Consider the following 22,989-nt stretch of genomic DNA (forward strand, 5'->3'; position numbering starts at 1 on the left):
AAATACAGCAGGTGAGCTTCTCTTACTTAAATGTAGGTTTTCAGTGCTTTTTGACTTCCAGTTTTCACTACATAGCCTCTATCCATTGTACTGGCAGGGCACACATCTCCCAGAGGACCCTGTATCATGTCTGCTATCCCCAGAATGTGTCTTGGGTACCCTGAGCATCTGAATCAGAGGTACAGGTAGGCCTGACAGAAGTGATCCCTACTGCAGTGGCTACAGCCCCTGTTGTTCTATAGTCTCTAGAATGTTTTTTCCTACTTGATGCTGTAGCTTACAAAGCCAGGTAGGTTAGATCAAGCATCAAGAAAGAAGCTTTCAGTTTCTGAGCTGCTTTCTACTAGCAGTGATACTATCTCAACAGTATGCAAGTCAAGGCATTTGTATATTTATTTACATATGTCTAGGTATATGCAAGATCTAGCATTTGGAAGATAGGGAGGCACCCAAACTTTTTGCCAGTCAGAATTATGTGACGTTTCCTAGTGGACTGGACATCCCTGACTCCCACTGAGAGGCTAATCAGGTCTATAGTTCATTTAGACACTTTGGAAAATCCCATTATGTACCTATCTGCACCTTGGGGTGCCTTAATTATCTGGAAAAACTGATTCCACACCCCCACTCTTTTCAGTCTTGTGGTTTATGGTCTCTTGTAGCAACACCTGCTCTGGAGACCTGATGCTGCACCTCCAGAGCTTGATGTCTGCTTCTGATGGTGTTTTCTTTAGGACCAGGCTTTCTATTTCTGTCCTTCAAACTTCCTAGAGCAACTTAACTTTAAAAGTTTCATGATCTAGGATATAAGCCCAGTAGCTGGTTAATACTCCAAGTGGAACCACAAGTGTTGCTGCCTTGTTAGCATTTTTCTTCACTGATGGGAAATTAATCTGACCACTCATAAATATGCTCCAGCATTTTTATTTACTTCAGTAATAGGAATAGTGTTCTTTGTTAGCTCTTACAGGACTTACTGGAAGTATTCGGCCACCTTGGAAAGTGAGATTGTTATTGTTCAAGCCCTGTTCCCTTGCTAGAAGACACTTCAATTTTAAATACGTCTTTGCATCAGCGAGATCTGGGCAGTTGGGATTGCTTCCTGTAGGGAGCAGCCTGATAAATGTGATTAGACATTGAAATGGGCTGCCCAGGGAGGTGGTGGAGTCACCATCCCTGAAGGTGTTTAAGGAAAGACTGGATGTGGTTCTTAGTGCCATGATGTCGTTGACATGGTGGTGTTGGGTCACAGGTTGGACTCAGTGATCTCAGATGTCTTTCCCAGTTGGTTGATTCTGTGTTTCTGCTGCCATTCAGTGGCTGAGTTGAACACTTGAACCTGCGAGTCCTTGGCCCGCGATGTCGTAGGTACAGTCAGCCCAGCTGGGAGCTTGCTGGCCTTGAGGTGCCACTGCTTTGGCAGCTGCCTCAGGGTGGGAGGGGATGAATGTTCTGGCTTGCTGGCTGGACTCTGGAAGTCCACAGGGTGACATGTGTGTAGTGCAAACCCGGCATCCTCCAGGAGTGAAAAACCGGCATGTTCTATTTTCCGGGGATTCTTTTTTTTTTATGTTAGATCTCTGGGATTCATGTGACATTTAATAGCCAGTTGATGGGATTTAAGCATACATTTTAAGTTTAAGCATGTGCTAACTGCTACCCTGAGGTGTAGCTGGAATCCACTTGTGAACTCCTGTTCCTGCTACAGCTGGAGAAAGCAAATCTTTTTTTATTTGGTGATGAAAGCAACTTGGGGAGTTGCACTAAAGCACAACACATTTTTTAACCGCAGCTCTGAAGTGGCACCAATCCCACTGCATAACACAACATTCCTCAGGCTTTCACAAAACAGAAATGATGCATCAGACTAATCCCACAAACATATCCTGGATTTTATCTTACCTGGAATTTTGGGATGGGACCATGCTGGGCTGTCCCTCCTACTTGTGTGGGAACCAAGGAGGTGTCTTTGCATTCCAGGTTAAGTGCTTACTGTTTGGGTTGGGGTTTTCTGTGGTTTTGTTTGTTTGGTTTGGCTTGGTTGTGGTTGATTTGTTTTAATTGACTTTAGAGGTGTGCTTAGGCTGGCTGCATTAAGTTAGTTTACCTTACAGTTGGTCAAAGGGAGGAAAACAGTCAACTCTAGTATTGTTTTTGACATTTTCTTATTACTGTGTAGCTCATTAAGGTTATTTTCTCATGACATGGCAAGCAGAACGTATCTCTTCATTTTAAACCTTGATCTAATAGTCACAAAAATCAATAATGAAAGTCTTTCTGAGATTTGGACCAGGCCCCTGTATGCATTTTATAAAAGTCCTTCTTTGCCATAGTTTGACTTTTTAAATCTTCTTTTCTTTTATCACGAGTGTTGAAACTGAACAGTTCCAATGAATTGTCCTCCCTTAGTTTGTCCCCTCCCCTTCAGAGAGTGCAGTTAATGTTCACTTCTTGGCTTTGCAGAGGAAAAAAAAAATCTGTTAATACACCAGCTCACTTGAATTGCTCTTGTTGAAAACTGATTAAAAGCTTATTGCAGCCTCGTCTCGCAAATGGTATGCGTTCTGGTTCTCATTTGATGGGCAGCCTGTCGGCTTGTCAAATTACTCAATAGAATAATTCAGTTACTCAAAGCAGCATTGCTGATCTGAAGAGCTTATGCACCTCATTGCTAGCAACTGTGCTTTTCACTCCACAGGCTGGAAACATGATTTGTGAGCGGGCTGTGGCTTTAACAATAGACGGCAAAGCTGCTTCGCCGCCGTGTATTTCCTTTTCTCCTCTTCCCTTACCCTCCCCTTCCTTTCCCTTCCCTCCACCAGGCTATTTTTGTGGTATACTGAGCTCCCAGACCAAACTGAGGGAAAGGGAAAAGGCGCGAGGTGAGAGATGTCGCAGTCCTTAGTTTGCAGATTTAATACATACGCGCTGTTCAGAAAATACAGTGTGTATGTGGGTCAGTGATCCCTGCAGATCTTTATTATTTATAGCCATTTCTATAAATACAGGACTTCACACAGCGGGTTCATGCAGTGCTGTGTTTCTTGTAAACTGAAACGTTTTTATCTGTGCTACAGTCTGGAGGTAGCAAGTGCCAGTTCATAGGTTAGGACGGAAACGAAAGCAAGCAGTGCACATGCGATGGTGATCCTGCCACAAGGCATACTGTTTATTGATCTGGGAAAACACCATAGTGGCTCTATCAGAGGACAGGGTTTTCAATGCTGTTTCTGTATCTGATGCCCAAGGGATTTTTTTCCTCTCTGCCTGTGTTTCTGTGCACGCATGTGCATGAAACATAGGTGCTTCTCTGTGCTGTAACTGGGACTGGTGACAGCTGTGTGGGTGGGAACGAGTAATCACAGAACAAACTTCCTGCAGCTGCCCTGCCGTGTACTTCCAAGGATAAAACCACTCTTTTGGTCATTCGCTGCCACTGAGAGCTACCCAGTCCTGAGGAGGTACTGGGTTCCTTCTCCCTGCAGTGGGCACTGGTACTTACTGGGTAGGCTCCCCCAGTAACACCCCTATCAGTTGTTAGGCAAACGTCTGCAGCTGGAATGTGTGGCATATTCCTCTGATTCGCTAGTTCTCCACCTTGCATAGCAACACATTTAAAATACTGAAATGCAGTCTTTCTATTGCTGTTAAAATTCAAAAATCTCATTTTAATCTGGTCAGCAAGATACTTGAAAAATGTTGCTGTTGCATTTTGTGAATAAAATAGGTCGTCGTCCTTTCCCCTACCCCCCAAACTGTGTAGGATCCAGGCCTTTTTCCCCACCCACCATGTGTAATCTGGCTTCCTTTGTTTTGCTGCCTCATACCAAGAACACAGCAAACAACTGAGATGTGTGCTGGGTGCTCAAGGCCAAAGAGTGTTTTAAATGGTCACAGTTTATTTTATGCAGCCATGCAGCATGGCACATTTTGGAAGAAGCACTGGGAAGATGTATCCCAAGAAACTGAATATGGGATTATACTGGTTCTGATTTATTTTTGGTGCCTGGTTTGGGAAAGCATATACTCAAATATTCTAAAATACAAAACTATTAGAGAAGAATGGGTGCAAGGTGAGACACATCATGCTGCATTTGTTGCTAAATGTATGTTTTCACTTGATTCAAACTGTAAAGCAAACAAAGATTGTACCTGCTAAAGAATTCAAATATCTGTTTCTCATAGCATGAGCATGCAAGCACTGAGGAGCAGTTTGCAGGATCAGAACTTCAACCTGCTCTGGGTAATGGACCCTCAGGAGAAGAAGGAGAAACCCCACTTTTTTATATATGACTCTACATATCTTAATATTTCTTCTTAGCAAATTGAGTTGGTGGTCAGACTCTAAGCATGTGATTAAACTGTTAAAAAATCAAGATATTTAAGGATTATTTACTGTATTAAATCTTCTTACATGCAGTGCACTCTGTTGCCTTGTGGATAGTATAATGTCATGACTGGTAATTTTCCTTTTCTTTTCTAGTACAAGGATGCATTTATGAAAGCAAACCCAGGGTACAAGTGGTGCCCCACAACCAACAAACCTGTGAAAACCCAGACATCCAGTGTTACGAACAGGAAAAAGTTATGGGCCATTGCATCAGATTCTGCAAAAGACTTACCGAGCCCAAGGAAAGTAACCAAAAGTGAAGAAATGCCACAGCTTAACTTTGGGATGGCAGGTGAGATTTCCATCCACATTACTCATCTTCATTTTGTTTGAGGATGCAGCATTGAAATGGAACTGTGATACCAGTTTTCTTTACTACACATGATACTGTACTGCAAATAACTTTCATGTCCCAAATTAAGTTGCCAAAACTCTAGTTAAACCTCTCTGTAACAACTTCCTAAGATTTTCTGTAGTACGTGAGTACTTTCGAGAGTCAAGTCCAGATATGTGACATCATAATCCATACCTAATTTGGAGTCCAGATTTGATTGATTTTTGATTCCAGTGTATCTGCTGTTAGAGACTTTCATTCTCTGGTCAAAAAGAAAAACGCTGATTGTGTGCATTCTGTTTATGTGTCATAGAGTGTTGTACTCTCTTTAGTAATTTGCTGCTTGCAGAAATAATATGTGGGTGTCTCTGAAGTTGGAGATGTTAACATTCTTGTGAATCAGTGTACTAGTGGGGCTAACCTTTTTGTATTTAAATCCAGAGAAGCATAATTTAATTTTGTTGAAATATACTCTTTTGCCCATTATATTTATATCTTGGAGGGGCAAATTCTAATCTTTTAAACATTTGAAAAAACCCTAAATATGTAAAGAAGTGTAGGTGGAGTGCCTGAACTGGTAAAAACCAGATAATCTCTCACTGATATCCATAAATAGCAGAACTGTTGTAATTATGACCTTGAAATACAGAGACATTATTGTTAAATACTGGCAGCTTAAGAACCTAACAGTCAAGATAGAAAATATTTTTTCCTCCAGCTTTTTTTTTTCCATCTTTTTTCCTTTTTTTTTCCTCATTTAAAGTTTCAGATACATCAGTATTTATAAAATTAAAAACTTTGTCATATCCTACCTAGGTTATGACATGTGTGTGGCAGATAGGACTTTTCTGCTTAGAGAGATTTTGAGCTGGAGAGTGGAAAATGGTTTTGTGGAACAAGTGTAAGGATAAAAGGCATGTATACCTTAGTATAGTGGTATGAAAATTTCCATAATGAAATTCCTTCTGGCTGTTAAGGAGCTGTGAAATGTAATCAAATACAGTTTTTCGTGCTGTGTAGTTCTGATATATGGGAGACCAGTTCCAAAATTCGCAAGCCCCTTCATCCCATTCTGCTTTTGCTATTAGAGGAATCACTTCTATGCTCCTTAAATATTTATTAACTTAATGCAAAGAACAAGTAATAGGTCTTGACCTACCTCTCATCCATCCCCTACAGCTCCTGCTGGGCTATCCTAATGTAGAGTTTTTGAGTACAGACATCTTGAAGCAATACCTGTCAGAGCAAAGGACAGAGAAATTGAGAATTAAGTAGAAACTAATCTAATCCACTGTTTTATCTATAGAGCCATTCATTTCTGAAGAAGGGCCTTTTGTGCTACATGTGATAGTCTTTATTTTTATTTTTTTCTGCAGACTGAGTCAATGAGCATAGTAATTCATAGGGATCTTGGTTCAGTCCTCACGCCAGTGAAGGCTGACAATTTCTTGAGTATAACAATAGCTCATAAGATAATGACAGGTTCTGACAGACATCTTAGCAGCATCCACATCATGAGAAGTGTGCCATGCCAAATGGATTACTGCTTTGTCAGCTGTATACCAGTTCATGCTAAATATATTTATTGTGCTCTTCTCTTCTTGACTTCACATGATAGTTCAATTCAACTCTAACTCTGCTATCCAGTACAATCTCTTTTAAAATCCAAGTTGTTTACTAGCTGATGAACTGAAATGTAGCTGAACCACCTCAGAAACACTTTTACCTTTGACATGCCACTGACTGCCTTGTATCTTCAAGGCAGATAACTTCCTTAGGACAAAGTTTATATGATTCCAGAGTCATGCCAGGAAATCCGTTTTATTTGCTAATCCTGTCTTTTTACATATTACATTTAATTTTGGGAAATGTAATATATAGGTAGTAAGATCTTTCTTTTTTTTTTTTTTCAAGTCCCACACAGGCTGTGCCTCTCCTTTACTTTTTGTCATTAAAGGAATAATCACCCCACATTTAAGTGTCTTTTGTTCACCTACCTTTAGGTCAAGAAGCTGAGGTGTGGCACTAGCATTTGGCTTCTGACCTGCAGACCAACAAATCAGTGTCCTTGATGATCTGGCCTGGAAGTTGTAGTTGAGCATGCTTTCCTCATGACATGGCTCACCTGTGATCTGTTGTAGGGTGTAGGGCAAAGGCAACTGTTGTTTGCAACAGCTTTGCCGTAAAAATGTGCAAGATTCCCAGTACTTTTCACATTTTTGCATCAGAAGAAAACTATCTGAGCCAAAATGTTTTTTAATGAGGCAAACGGTGGAAAAAAGACCCTTCCTAGAGTAGGCTGTATCCCTATAGAAACACTATTTTTGTTTTTCTGGAAAGAAGCTTAATTATGCTTTACCCAGGTAGAAGTTAGCTGGAGCTGGTACCTGCTGGCCTTCTTTCTGCTTAGTTCTTCCTCAGTTCTTTCTTTCTCTGACTGAAAAGTGGCGAAGATGAACAAGTTAGCCTGCTGAGTCTCTAACCAGCCCAGTACTAACAAAGTATGTCATTCCCAAATAGTGTGGTGGTTTTAAGTTTCATCAGTATTAAAAGCTGTTGAGAAAGTCACGAATCACCTCCCATTCTGCAAGTCAAATGTGTGTGCTGTTTTCTCAGTACTGTTGATCTAACTGTAAATTACTCCAAAATACCCCTTGAAATTAACTCTTCATACTACTAAGTTCTTAGTGCCAGAAGAGAAACATTGGTGTGCTGAGAAGGCACTATAAACATATGGCAGTGTTTGCACATTACATTTTGTCTTCCCTTAGGTGAAGTTATTTTGTAATTTGAAACCTTAGTGGAAGGATTTTTGTTTTTATCACGACCAGACATCTAAGCACCAGCCCTCTGCTACAGCTGCAGCATAAGTGTTCAAGTTGTTTAAGCATCAAATTAAACTTTCACTTTCCACTTAGCTGTCATTTTTTCCTTCCTCTTAATTTTTATATTTAAATAAACAGTTTAAGTATTTGCTTACTTCAGGAAAAAAAACACTTCTTTCTTTGTCCTCTTATGATAAGCTACTTATTTGAAAGGCAGAAAGCCAAGACCACCAAGAAGATATTTAGAAGAGGGGCAAGAATTTTACAGCCATGAACTGAGTGTTCTCCAGTTGGCCAAAACTGAGGAGGGGGAAAAAGACCCACGGATAACTAAAATGAAGCGTAAAAGAGCAGCTGGGAGTCATCAGTACAGTGTGGGCATAAGAGAGTGCTAAGGGATTGCTGGAACCATTGGAGATGGATGTGCTTGATGATATCAGGAGATCTTGAGTTATTTAGACTAGGAAGGCAGGTGGAAGAAGAGTAGGGCGATTCCTGTAAATGCCGAAAAGGGAGATACCATTTAGGAGAACAGTTATTAATCTTAAAGATGCAGGCATCAGAAAAAATATGTACTGCCTAGCCCTGAGTATATTTAAGCTCAAAACTAGAAGAAAGCCCTTAATACTTAGAAGATTTGGATTCTGCAAAAGCCTTCCAATGGAAATAAAGAAAGTAGAAAGCAACAGCCAAGCCCTTACTGTTTAATATGCAGCTCTATAAGTTTATGATGGGCCTGGAGATCTCTTCTGATCTCTCCTTCCTCCAAATTAACGGCCTGCTCAGGCATTATTTTTCAAGATACATGTTCACTTGTCACTTCTTTACTGCCCTGATGTCCTCTGGTTTGAAGGACTGAATGGTTTCTGTTGGCATAAAGTACTATGCTGACAGGATAACTTCACTTACAAATTCTACTTAGGTACTTGCTGGCCTTTCCCAGTTTTTGTCTCCGTTTCTTCAACCACTTCTTGTTACTAGATTCTACACTTTCAATAATTTCTTGTGTCTTCATAGAAGCTTAATCGGTTTTTTTCCATTTTTATTTAAAAATAAAAACTCCTTAAAAATATGAAAAACCCCACATGCCTTCTACCTGTTTATTATGGTGAAGGAAAAACATAATTCTAGTTGAATATTGGGTATGAAGCCAGATGCTATTTAGGATGCATTTTAAAGATAATGATAAGCCACTCTTCTCCTCCTTGAGATAGTGAATGAGCCTGGTTTATTCACATTGTTTTCATCTGCTTCTATTTAATGCCCTTCTAAGAGATTATTGAAAGAACTTACCATGTGAAAAAACTTACCTTGTGAGTGTCAGTGTGAGATGCTATCTGCCAGAGAATTTTTGGCAGTATCTGTGGTATTGAATTAAATAGCACCAATGAGTATTCCCATGAACTGAACCTTGATCATCTGTAGCACTAGATTGTTTGGGGGTTTACAGGTAGCAGTTTGGCCCATGTCAGCTGAAAAGATCAACGAATTCCTTGGCCTCACTCCTGAGTGAGAAGGGGCCAGGGGATTTCCCAGTGGGCATTTCAGTTGCAGCTATTTTGCATCCAAATTTTACATACCAAAATGGAACTAAGTGGACAAAGGTAAGTGTGCCATTTGGCCTCCATTCCAGGGAATGGCCCCAGCTACATGTAATTTATTGTTGTAGAGAGAGTTTTTGTATAGTTTAGTAAAAGGATATTGGAAAACATGCTTAGTGAAACATGAGGAAATTTCCTTAGCTTTGGTGTGTTTAATCATTCTGAAGTTGATGTTTCAGCAATACAGCAAGGATAATGCTTCTGTTTCTCTCATGTTGTGGCTGTTGTATGAGATATTTGGGCCACAGTCTGTCTCCCTCTCTCTACATGACACTGTTAAATCAGGCCCCAACATTTCTTCCAAGGCATTCCCTGAAAATCAGACAGTTAGTCTTCATAGTGATGAAGAGCAACCACTGTTCTGAGTGGAAAAGCCACTCCATGGCTAATGCAGTGCCAGTGTTTATTGCTTTCACTTGTTGTCATTTTCTGAGCTCCTGAAGTGCAGGAAGGCTGGAGGCGAGGAGCTGTCATTATCAAATACTTGAAGAAGAACATTTATATCTCCATTTTACTTGCCTCAATTATATATTGTATTGGCAGAGCAACAAGTAGGCAGGCAGCTTGCCTGGCCAGTGCCTGTGCTGTTCTGGCACAGAGGATCAAGCGCTTCATGCTTCAGAGCTGTCAGGCTGGCACTTTTCGCCACTAAATGCAGCTCTAAATTAAAGACAAATGAAAATAAAAATTTTGCTTCTGAGCTTGATCATGTTGTTTTGTTCCATCTTTTAATTTGTTTGGTGGCTAAAGAAGGAACCAATCCCTTGGTAGGAGCATCCACTGAGTTATAAACATGTGCATCTTTGTGTATATTTATGTATGAGATCATTACAGTTGCTGTTTTAAAGATATTCATCTCTGTAGTACATAAAACCTTTGGCAGTAAAATTGTAAATCCACGCAATGGGGTGTTAAGCACACAAATCCAATTAAATCCTTCAAACAGCTTTGAAAGCCTTCCCAGAGGGTACAGAAATGGTTATTTGTGATTCTCTTGAACTGCCTTTTATGGCAGCTTGCTTAGAGTGTCTGTGACAAGTAGTCTTCTGGGGGTTTAATGCTGCAAGTGGTAGGTTTCTTAAACAAGCAAATGAATCAACTTAAGACTTGGTTTTACTCTTTTAACAGATCCTACACAAATGGGAGGCCTAAGTATGCTGCTTCTAGCAGGGGAACATGCACTTACTGCACAAGAGGTAAGGAACTTTCTTCTCTCCCTTACCACGAGACCTCAGTTTAAAGAGGCCTCATAACAGGAATATTTGACAGTGGGGAATGAAATTTAGGACACATCTCAGGTAACCTCAGGTGGGACTGAAGTGTGAATCTTGTATCCCAACTGTGAATGTAGAAGTTGAGTCCAGTTTTTGTGTCAGTTCTATATTAACTCTGCTGACTGAATATTTGATCACACCAGTCAAGTCTACCCTATGAAAGAATATTGCCAGAGGTAGAAGGCTTGAAATACTGTGACTGTGTTAACAAACGGGTGGTTTGCAAGCTTTTGTAGGCAAGGATTTTATATGCTTTTGTAATGCCTCACACAACTGCAACCTTGGCACTAACAACAAAATAAGTACCTAATAACTTCCATACAGTCAATGTCATTGTATAGGCATTCTGAAACCATGCAAGTGCTAGGAGGTAATCAAAGTGTTGCAGTCTACTCCTATTCACTAAGTCTTTATATCTAAAAAGAAGTTTGTAGTTCAGTTACCATCATAAACTTTTTTTATATTTTTACAGAGGGGTCTAGTAAATAAGTGTGCCTGCATATCTCCAGTAGTGCAGAGACCTCTGGTCTTTCTTTATATTGATTAGTAATATGATCTATTTTTGAGGCCAGCTTTGGAAATTGTTCAAAACGCAGCTTGTATGTTGGGTAAAATAGGTAGTCACTGCCATGAATCTCTAGCCTGGAAAGAGCAGTGGAAGTGAGGAAGGTTTCTTTTTTGTTGTTGTTGTTGTTATTGGGAGGAAAAGCAATAGTTAACTTATCTACACGTGATACCCCCAAATGGAAAATGTGTAGTGTGTTTGAGATGGGTTGTTCCTCTACCACCAAGACTCCTCAATGCTTTGCACAGCAGTTTGAGCCATGGAGGTTTTTGTGCAGGTGTGGCTGCTGGCCTTCCGTGCTGCAGAAACACTAGTGTCAGGTTGGCAAAGAAGTGAAAAGAAATGTATTACCTTGTTCTAAAATGATTCTGTCCTGTACTTTTCAAACTTGTAATCTCTCAGTTTGGAGCATAAAAACTGTTTCTACTATGCTGTTATGTTGCAATGTAAGGGAAGGTATAGTGTAGTCACAGATACTAAGTTCCATTAAGAAAGGTCTTCATGAGCTGAGTTTTTTTCATTTTATATAATAACCTCAAGTAATATGACTTCGTGGCAGTGAAGGAATAAAATCTACATGTAGATTTAGAGACAAATCAGAGAGAATGCCGTGCAATTGTTTTAGTACATGGATATTTTTTTAATCAGGACTATTTTTTTTTTTGAGCAAAAGACGTTTCCCATGTGCCTACATAAACCTCATTTTTTCTGATAGGAGTGTGCAATATGACTTGTGATGTAATATTCACTTTATGTGTAAGCTATACTCTGCTGTGCTCTTCTGGGCCTGTAGTCTTCTTTTGAAACCTGGCTCTCCACATCAAAGAAGCAAACTGTGTAATCTGCTTTCCCCAAAAGTGGGGAGCAAAATTATTGTCATAAATACAGCCTGAACAAAACTAGTTGAGGGACTTCTTGGCTGTACTTAGAATCACAGTGGACCATAAATTAGCCCATACTAATCAATTATACTGTTTTAATTGTACTACCCTCTCTGAGAAGCAGGTAAGCCACAGAGCACTTTCCCAGTAAACTGCACATCTCCAATCCTTTTTGAGGGTCCACTTTGTAAAATACATCCTCCAGAACAATCTGGGTGATTGGTATTCTCAAAGGGACCCAAATGAACGAAGTTCAGTCCTCCTACCCACGTGTTAACGGGAATTAAGTCTCCAGCTGTGTTTCCATGTGCTGGGAAACTTTCTCAGTTTCTTTTGCGTGGCAACCCTGATGTGTCTTCCATTTTGCTTTCCATTGTGTTTCAGCGATGATTAGATACAGAGCAAATATTTCTTAGGCCCATGTTTCTGAAATACAGTAATGATGCTAAACCTATTTAGACTTGAATAACTGAACAGCTCTTCTGTCTTCCCACTGTCGGGCATGTGGACAGAGGAGGCGTAAGATGTTCATCTTTGCCTGTCTTTATGAGAATCTGTGGTTGGATTTCCATGCTTATGGGTTTACACTCCAACCAGCGTTTGGGAGGTTAGCAGAACATGCTAGGACGTGGTTTGACAGGCTCAGAAAGAAGCTCAAGAATTCATCGTGGAGTTGATGAGCTGCTTTGCTCTTCAGTGGAGAGGGGTCAGTTGTATTGCTTTAGAGTTGGTATCGACATGGCAGAGAATTTGGTATACTGAGGTGACTGCTGAGATATGGTTAGTGCAGAGTTTCAGAAGCTGGTTAACCATGGAGAATATATGTATTGTTGTTATCTGCACGTAAGTATATAAATACATGTTGTACATCTAAACCCCTGCATTTCTATTTAAAAAAAAATAAAAGGATGGACACTGTCATTTTTAAAAGAGTGCTCTGAATTATATCACGTAGGTTTCATTATCATTAAAGTCTGTGTATACATTTAAGATACACATGCATATATATGGTTCTTAAACTGGAAGTCTGCCAGCAGAAGATTACCTGTCAAAATGCAGTGTGACTGCTGTGCATATGTGTGATTATGCAGGCTTGGGTGACCTTGTAACATACGCCTTAAATACCATTGTCATCTTAAAAGTTGTTAGTGGAGAGGAGGGCAGCACTGGCATAGTTTTGCTCAGAACCTGGGAGAAGATGAAGGACACTGCACTTGTCTATTAATCCCATGTAAACATTTTCAGCACCTGCTGATGTTCTGTCAGGATTATGCTAAATGGATGTATAGGGGTTTTTCAAGTCAGGTGTTTAATCTCCGGGTTGTCAGAAGCCCAGATGTCAGGTAACAAAATGACCTGCCAGCAGGAGGATGGGAAGAGGCACAACAGTGATATTTACAGAATTGTTTTGAGGCTTCAGTCGCCATCTCTCGGTGTGTTCCTATTTTTGTTATTTTTTTCAGTAGACTAGAGAGCTTTTCTTTTACTAACAGAATTCGGTGTTGGCATATAATTGATTTCCAGGCAGCAGCTGGAGTTACCAAGCAGATAAGCAAGAGAAGCTACAGACCTTTAGGGCAAGTAGACAAAGGATTTGGATATGCAGGGAGTTTCCGCCTAGGTTTTGGGTCACAAGACTGTGGTGTGTGTATGAGTGTGTTTTGTTGAACACTTGAGCAAAGACGGGTCTGCTCCAGCTGCTGTTGTTGTGCCAGGCAGAGCCTGATCCTCACCGCAGGTTATTAGCAGGACTGCCGAAGCTGGGTGAGCAGCGCTCCTTGCTTGCCCCTTTGCCTCCCTGCACATCTCCCTTACTGGTCCGTCGGGCCCTTTCCTTGCCTTACAGCAGCACCTAGTGGCCTCTCTGTAGGTTACTGCCCAGAAATCCCAAAATTCATAGTGTGGTCCAAAACCTGTCTCTTCTACCAGTTTCCAGGCTTTCCACTGCCCAGCAGCAGACTCCTGTCCCACATCGGGACAGCATTAAAGCTTCACATCAGGCAGTGGCAGGTGAGCCAGGGGCTGTCCTAGGGTCTGTCCTCCGCCTTTGTTTGGTGTGATCATTTTAGAGCAGGTTACGGTACCCTGGAGGGAAAGGAAGGCCACAGAGGTGTTATTCTTGTGGTTTCCTTCTTTTTTAAACAAAAGGTTATCTTGCACGTGATACCAGGTCTGCACAAGGTGTAAATCAGAAGTGAAAAATCTTTCAGTGCAGCTTGAGGGAAAGCTGGGAGGAAGAAAGAGGAGAAGCAATGAGATGTTGAGAACATTTTATTACGGCAGGAAATGAGACATACCAAATGGCACTATCTGTGCATCTTTTCCCTCTGGTAATTATTTTAATGCTTTGATCAGGTTCAGCCTGGCAAAGGTTAGAAGTCCTGGAGATAATAAGTTTCCCACAAGTCAAGAGTGTTTGTGGAGCAGCAGAGTAGAAGAAACAAGCTCAAATTAGTTCTCTGTCAAGCAAATGCAACAGCATTAACTTTTTAAAGAATAAGAGGAAGTGATAGGAAAAGTGTAGTGGTTCCAACTATAAAATCTCCTCTGAGTTACTGTGCACCAGCAATCTGTCCTTTACACACAAATCTCTAGAAAACTGGGCTTCACATCTTCCATAGTAAGTGGTTCCTGTACCAGAGAGTGAACAAGCTGTGCCTATCCCCAGCACGAGAGGAGGCAGTTTTCCCCCTGCCCCTGCCCCTGCCCAGGGAGGGAATGTCTTACAACCCTAGTGTTGCAGGGGCTGAGCCGGGATAGTCTCCCTTGGGAGGGCATCTCCGCTCCAGCACGGTGCTCCTGGGGTCCGTGGGTCAATGGCTCCTAGCCCAGAGCTGGTTTGTGCTGTGCCATCTCAGGCATGTATTGACATGTTCCGGTGGACATGGCCCTGGATAGGCAGAGGGAGCTGTGGAGCCACAGTGTCTGTATGGACAGCTGAGAAGAGTTCAGGAACGGGTGGCCCTGCAGTGCCCACCTTAGGAGCTGGGAGTTTTCACGTGGCTTCTCCTAAGCAAAGTAGTGCCCTTTTGTGTGGTGCATTGGAAAGGCTCCACTTATGAACAAACTGCTTCAGTAGACCCTGCAAGCTAAGCTACATAAGGCAGAAAAGTTAAGTTATAATGGGGAACCAACCCCAAATTTGGTTATTCCTGGGAGAATCCCGCCAGTGAAGTGGCCTAAAATAACCAAATGAGTGCTTAGACATGCAGGCAGCAACCTTACATATTTCACACCACTGCAGAGTCTCAGACCTGCAGAGATGGGTCACTCAACAGCAGCAAGATGCTTTCCCAGAACAATCCTGACCACTGCTGAGGCACAGACATTTTAAACAGATCCTACAGAAACATGAGAAAAATCAGTAACAAACATTACATCAGTGAAACATTGAAAAAGCAAAAGACAGGCATTAAAGATACATTCTTTGTAACCCTTTGGGCTGGTATACTCCACAGTATACTGATAAAACATCCTTCTCAGTGCTTGATAAATATAATGGAAATATAGATCATAGGAGTAACTGGTGCTGCTTGGTTTTGTGGCAGGGAAGAAACAAGCAAGCAAATTGTCGTGTTGGTATAGTTCCCCTCATCCTGTGGGTCACTACACTCAGATTTAGTGTTTTCAAGGGAGCGTGGGTAGCAGATTCCTGAAACAGAATACCACTGGTGCTATCGCAGTGCTTAAGCATCTCAGACAAACAGCAGCAGTGCAAACAGCACGTTATGTAGGTCTGCATTTTCTGTGGTGCTACGTGCTTACCAGCAAAAGGTGCAGTTGGTAGCTATATCTGGTTTGCATTCACCAGTAAAAGCTACTGGTATACTTGTTTCGGTAATAAATAAGAGAAAAAACCTCCCACATTTGCATTGCAGTGTTTTAAATAAACTGAAGTTTTGTGGAAAAAGTAAAAATTGTTAGGGAAAAAAATTTCCATTCTGTAACTTTTCCTGAAATCTTACAAAGCCTCCTTCCTTTTCTTCTGTTTCTTAAAAGCCATGTTACACACTTTGTTTTATATTAAAGGTACTTTATGCTCCTAGGAGTTACATATGTACATCTTTCACACTCAAATGTGATACTTAATGAATATATCATATTTGATAGAGATCCTTTACAGAAGGAGGCTTGATTAAAACATTTCTAGCTAATAAGGATAGTATGGCTGAGCTCAGTGTTAATTCAAATAAGGCTTTTGGTTTTGAACAGTCAGTTTTTGGTATTTTGATTTCAGGTGTTATGACTCTTTCTTGCACTGCTTCTCAAAAGCACCCCTAAAATGGATGTTTAGGTACATTATTTTAGCAATTTTAGGCTTGGGCTCCTCTTATCTACTTACTTTCATGCTGTCAAGATTTGGAATTATTTTTCTAATAAGTATTTCCATCACTTAGCAACTCTGAGTGTCTTCAAAACATTTTTTACCTTCTAGATAATCTTCTTATTCAGAATGATAGCACCAACTACAGATATAGCAGTGTTGATAGCATCACCAGTACAAGATAGTTGAGTGTGTAGCCCAATATAATCCGTTTAGTATTCTGTTCAATAAAACTATTCTGACAAGTTCAGAATGATAAAAGAAAAAAACTGGTATTTTTTGTAGTCTTTCTTCTTAGATGATTTTCAAATGCATTAAAATGAGTGCTAAACTATATTTTCATCTATAAATATGATTTAATCTTTCCAGGACTGTGAAACATTAGCTTGTCCATTTTCTCTTAAATGCTCTATTTTATTTTGCTCACTGTTGTTCTTAGCTTGAAAGAAACACTGTTGAGGTCTTACTCTGCACACCCCTTGTTTCAGGTTTCCTCCAGTACCTGCCAGTCTGATGCAACTAATTCTACAGAAGCCTGTCAGAAGTCATCATTGTTTCAGTTTGCAGAGGTGAGTTTCTTTAAAAAGGGTTTTCTTCCCAAGTGTTTCCTTTTAGGAAGCATTTGATGTTCAGCTGAAAGAAAAATCAAAATTCTTTGAATAAAATTTGTGCTTTTATTTGTTTCTTCTTTTTGGATTTATGCTATTGAATCATTTATAGGTAGGTCAGACCTATCATAGATAGGTAGGTCAGACTTGAGTGCGGAGGGTGTGTTTAGGAGCGTAGTGGAAACCCTAGTGCAATGATGGAGCTGTGGGCTAAGCTCTAATTTAGAGATATGTCATTCCTGCACTTAGTTTTAAACTAGAACCTTATTAACTAAAGTTTTAAGATGTGTATTTGGATGTTACATTATGTTTCTGATCTACTGTGGTGGCTTTAGTCATCAGCTTCTGTAGTTCTGGAATTTCCAAAATTTTCTTCTATTCTGTAACCACCAAATAGCTCTATGCAACGATGCTTTAACTTTGCAATGTATAATGTTTTTGTCAACCTATTCCACTTACTGCTAGAAGTGCAACTGCGGTGTGGTGGTGGTTTTTTTTTTCTTTAAAGTGTACACTGCTTCAGCTGAGTGTTAGTGAGTTTCAGTGGTATAAACACAACAAAAATAAGGTTGCAAGGAATCCTGGCCATCTGCAAACATCACTTTTTGTATCATTCCAAGTTTTGAAATAGTCAAATGACATAGAAATATTTACCTGCATAAATAGTGATTGTACAGGACACTGGGTGGTGTTTAACTGCATACGGAAAGAAATTTTGTCATAGCTGGGGCTTCTTTTTATTATCTCTATCCACACCAGCTGTGAATCTGACTCCCTTATCTTTAATATTCATTTATATGTGCTCCTTCATACTCCTCCCTAAATACCATCACTTATGGACCAGATACATTGCAATCCTAACACACAGAAAATATGATAATTTTGTTTGTTTGTTTTAACATTAACGCACAAGAACTTGAGTCCCAATTTAAGATCTGAGGCTTTCAAAATTTATTAGAAATAAATTGGAGCACTGATCCTTTATTACTGATTAAAGGTAATGGCCAGAGTTAAGTAAATAACCTGTAATTAGGCTCTTAAACAGCCTGCTGGCTTTTCTTGTTAAGAAGAGGAAAGGCCTGGTGTGCCAGCAATAAAAAGCAATACTTAGAAGCTTCTTAGAATTGATTAATTCCAGTGTCACTTATGACACTTCTATGGTAATGACTCAACATCCATCTTCCAGTATTTCTGAGATGCTTTTGTACACTTACACTGTCAGTAGAGCAATGCCATACATTGTATAGTACATCTTGATAATGGTCTGTTTCTTGAATTTCACTGCTGAATTTTTTAAAGAGTAAGACAAATAAGACAAATACCAGCTTGCCTAATTGTTTCAGTTCATTTTACAGTGCTGAAGCAGGGAAGTGCCAGATCCATGTGGTAGTAGGCAGGAATTGTGTTGTGTGCTGCCAGATAAGCTCTTGCTAAGCCAGTGGTCACAAGCCCTTTTCTTTGCCCATTGAAGAAAAATTTCACTGGGTGCCCGGAAACAAGCTCTTGTGATTTAGAAGTACCTTACTGATTATCAGGAATTAGCAATGCATATTACCTGGTCCTACTTTTCTAGGATGTTAAACAGCCTGTAGTGAGGGTGCACCTAACAAGTGCATTGCAGGCGTGTGTGTCAATGGCAAAATAATTAGTACTTGTGCCAAGGCCTAACATTAATCAGAGGTGTCATTGGCAATAAAACTAATTGGCACAAGTTAAGCAGCATGAAATGCAGTTACCTTAGTGTCTGGGATAGATCTGGTATCTCAAAATACCTGCACACATTGTGTCCTTGTCCACACTTACCTTCTGTGCAAAGTAGCAATCTGTGCTCTGTCATCACCACTATTCTGCAGTCTCAAGTCTTTCACTGAACTGTGAAATACAATATAGTGTTAAGTTTTTGTTGCTAACCCTCCTTTGACATATCAGCCAGCAAATAAAAGCCTTTCAAAAAAGCCTGTTTTGTTGATCCTAGGAAAGGCTTTCCTTCTGAAAAATAATTTAAGATTACCATTTCACAGATGGTAATTCACCTATTTACCTGCCTCCTGGAAAGCAGATTGTTGTATGGGTGTGCTGGGGGTCGTTTACTTGCTCTTGGATACCAGGAGTCTTCGTGTGTGATGGATCAGAAATTTAATATGTTGAAGTTTGATACTGAAACTGAGGAGTTAGGTAATGCAAGCATAATTGTTTTCCTGACAGATCTCTTCAAACACATCACAACCTGGAGTCCCGGGGACAGTAAAACAAACGGAGGAGTCCACATTGTTTCAGTTTGCTGAGGTATAATGGCTGAATACGGTGGGGGAGGATGGGAGGAAGCAAGGAACTGGTAAGAGTTGTCACTGAATGGCTAAGCACCCTGTCTTACAAGGGATTCTCATCAGTAGATGTTTGTCTTCTTCACCATTGTGTTAAGAAAATCCTGGGCAGAATGGACAAGATGTTGGCCAGTTGTACCAGCTGGAGCATATATGAGAGATACTGGGCTTGTGAACATTACTTAGTTTTCCATACCAAAGGATCACTGCAGACATGTTTTCCAAATGGCCTTTTAATTTACATCTAGGAAAACAATAATTAAAAGACATTCTGAAATTACACTAAGCACTGCCTGTGGAAGAGGCTGCAGCAGTGCAAAATAGCAGCTACCCTAGAGGCAGGATCATTTGAAGAATCCTTGCAGGTCAAAGGAAGCTTATCACAACAGCTACAAGGATATTTAACAGCATCATTAGGTAGTGACTTATCAAACCTATAAATTACCCATAAGTATATAACCTATCCACCTTCCTCCACATATTGAAGATTTGGAGTTCATTAAACATTGCTTTTAAGAATTTCTTTGCCCATGTATTGAATGTTTCTCTGTGAATTGAGTTTCCACACATATACTCTTCTTGCCCATTTGGGGGAGTCTGGTACTTCTTGCAGAATCCATTATGGTACAGGTATATTCAGTGTGTCTCTGAAAAGTTTGGGATTGGAGCTGGCACTATTGCAGAGGAGCATCATGGGATTAAAAGATACCCTGTTTGTTATTCTGTGTATTTACAGAGATTTGACTACATACAACAGGCTTCTTTCAGTGAAATGTTAAGCTAATGTGCACTGTGTGTTTTTAGCTTAGCTAGAATGAGCCTTGGTGTTTTTCTTAGGAGGCCCAATGAAGAAGAAACAATTTACTGATTCGGGTGCCATAAAATACCTGACTACAAACACCACAGCAAAAGATACAATAGAGTTAATATCTCTAATCATGAAGGTGTTTTCATACGTATCACCTTTTTTTTTGAAAGTTAAAAGTCAATTTGGAATCTTTTGAGAAAATTATTAGTGGAATTGAGCAGGGTAAAGATATGTGCTGAAACCAGCCTTTTAAACCAAGTTAAAAGATATATACTGGAGAACATTTCTTGTTAATTTTATTGCAAAATATTGCACAAATGAATCTGCTAACTTAGTTTTAAAAATACTAGCCATCTTACATTTTAATTAAACACCAATTTTGGATATCTGCAGAGTTGAACAGAGTATGTATTGCATTTAGTACAACATTCTTAAATTGTCATGTAAAACGTCTGTAGTGGTTAGCTAAGTATGGCTACGCGACGTCCTTAGCCATACTTTCAGAATTTCACAGAACCTTAAATCTCTGATTGAACAAACAACAAAATAACGAACCTGAAAATTGTCATATGGATGTGGCAGTGCTTTGAGTTACATGCCACTACGCTGAGCCAGCTCATTTTGCACATTGGAGTGCATATATGAATCATAAAATGTTAGGAGGAAGAGGTGCTTAGAAAGTTTATTAGAATTTGCTGAGGACGATTTTAGAGTCAGAGTTAATCTCTTTTTCTTGTAAAAGTGTTTAAATGTGTTTGGAGGGGTTTGGTTTGTTCTGTGGCTAGAAATAAGGGACAGAAATCTGAAAAAGAAAAGAGAACAGAAAAAGCCCACATTGTTGGCCATGGTTATTCCTTCCGTAAAACCTTAATGGCAGTGATGAACATGATGTTTTATCTGTAGCAGCTGAGAAATGGCATTTTTCTAAGCTTGCAGCCTGATTTCATTTAGGTTGTTCCAGGGGAAGGTACTGAGCATATTACAGAACCTCTTTAAGCTTTCTCCCCCACTATTAAAGCTGCTTGTGCTTGATCAGATATAAGGACTTTCATTTGCACAGGCTGTCTTTGTCAAGTTTGGCAAGAGTCCCTGTTCCTTACTGTTCCATTTCCTACTGGGTCCTGTCTATATGAATGCATTACTGCATTTAGTAAGCTAAATTATGGCAAGCAATTTGCAGTGGGCTGCTGTCAGCAATGTACAGTGCTACAAAAGAAAAACAGAGGGAGAGAAAGTAGTTATTTAACCAGTAGCCAAGTAGACCTGTGAAGAAATGAGAAGTGTGCTGTGGTCTGATGTGCCTGGAGACTTCTGGCAGCCATCCCAGCTCAGTTTTGGTTCTGGCTGGGTGTTCTTCGTATGTTCCCTTTCTCTTCACCGCCTTTGCAGATGGGTGAGTAAGAGTGCCTCTTTGTGAAGACAGTGATCCCATTGAGTAGATTTGTCATTTAAAATGGACACCTTTACCCCCAGAGTACAAGTCCCCTGTCACTCAGAAACAACTCGATTTATGTAGAGTAGGTGGGATTCTTTTTGTCTTTACAGCCTTAGTCTTTCATCTGGTTGTCTGTCCCAAGTGCTATAGTTGTCAATTAAAGCTGTTGAGGATATGGCTAATGAGGCCTGCCCAGTGACTTGCCACTACAGATGATGAAAATCCTGGGAGCAAGACTTTGTTGGGTCTTGCGGGTGTGCAGGCAAGTGCCTTGGAGGTCTTTAAAGGTGATGTGACATCCTCGTAAGAGTTTTTTTGAAGTTTGGAGCGTTGCCAAGTTACACTTCCAGCTTTCTCATGCTGCTCTGATCTTGCAAATACTTGGCCCTACTATTGTCCTTCTCATTTGTACCTTTATGGAAAGCCATTATATAGGCCAGTGATTGCTGAGCAGTGAGCTGTGTTCCTTAGCGTGGTGGCTCTTTGCAAGCTGCTCACATGGGCTGGTCGCTGTCATCCTCCTTGCCATGTGAGGGAAGCAGAGCAGATGGGACCCCTTGCTCTCTTGGTCTTACTGTATGTGTTTGGCAAACGTGAACAGATGGTGACGATTGCTTCATTGAGAGGAAACAAGAGTACCTCTTGGATTTACTTAGCTGAACTCTCATCTGTTATTAAACAAAGAAAAGGCTTCCAGGAGTGGAAGCAGAAAAATTACTAGTTCAGCCATCTTAAAAACAAAATTAATCCAAACCCCCAAAACTCTTTGCTTTCAGCAGCTTTTCTTAAGTTTTTCTCTAGGTGATTTAATAAAAAAAATAATAATCACATGCGATATGCAACAAGGTGGATTTGTTTTTGCTAGTCCAGCAGCTTATTTATCATTTAAGAAAAAATGCATGCTTGGGGATGATTTTGTCCCTTCTGCATTCTCACATACTCACTTTGAGAAGGCTTGCAGGCAGTTTCTTCTGTTTATTTCTGTGCTAAACAGAAGATTTGAATCCAAAACTTTTGGTCAAAATGCCTTGAAATGGTGAGTGTAAGAATTAATCCGTGTCTTCTCTTCCGGTTTTCCCATAGGGATAGCTGTAATCTTCCCAGATAAAAATGAATGTATTTGCTGTTTGCCCATATGCTGAAATTGTTAAATGTTTGTATTGAAGTGCAGTGCCTATTCTAGGAGGGAAATAAAATTGTGGTGCCATGGCACATGTTTCTTATTCAAGGTGAAATATAATATAGTAGCTAAAATTATACCTGCATTGTAATAAAAGATAGTAACTTGATTCTAATGATCCCCCAACTTAAATCTCTACATAACAAGGGGCTGTTTGTGGTTGTAGTACTGCAGGTTCTGATTATTCTAATTAAAGCTGGAAGATGTTGTTAAGACAGGGAGTGGGATCTGTAATCTCACTGAGAGCTGATTGATCAGCCATCCTCTTCCTTCTGATGTTTGGCCAGCAACTTCAGCAGAATGACTTACACAGTTATGTCACTTGCAGTTTGTTTTCTTAACTCTGAAATTTTTATTTTTTTTTTTTGCGCCAAAGTGAGTTTTTGGCTTACTCTCTATTAGTACTACAAGGATCTCACATTTTGTTAGGAGCACCTGTT

At 40.1% G+C, this 22,989-nt stretch overlaps 1 protein-coding gene across 17 annotated transcripts in view; it reads left to right on the forward strand.

Moving 5' to 3' along the window:
- The window catches only part of BBX (BBX high mobility group box domain containing), a 141,064-nt gene that overhangs the window by 83,856 nt on the left and 34,219 nt on the right, over positions 1-22,989 (forward strand). For all 17 annotated transcript variants that reach the window (XM_051780977.1, XM_051780978.1, XM_051780974.1 and 14 more), the window contains 4 exons: positions 4,484-4,682; positions 10,279-10,346; positions 16,683-16,763; positions 19,008-19,088. In XM_051780977.1, coding sequence (XP_051636937.1) covers positions 4,484-4,682; positions 10,279-10,346; positions 16,683-16,763; positions 19,008-19,088 — 429 coding nt within the window. The remainder of the gene's footprint in view (positions 1-4,483; positions 4,683-10,278; positions 10,347-16,682; positions 16,764-19,007; positions 19,089-22,989) is intronic.

The sequence above is a fragment of the Manacus candei genome, unplaced genomic scaffold (assembly GCF_025592945.1).
Source record: "Manacus candei isolate 608988 ecotype Guabito, Panama unplaced genomic scaffold, ASM2559294v1 h1tg000014l, whole genome shotgun sequence".
In the NCBI taxonomy this organism is placed as follows: Eukaryota; Metazoa; Chordata; class Aves; order Passeriformes; family Pipridae; genus Manacus; species Manacus candei.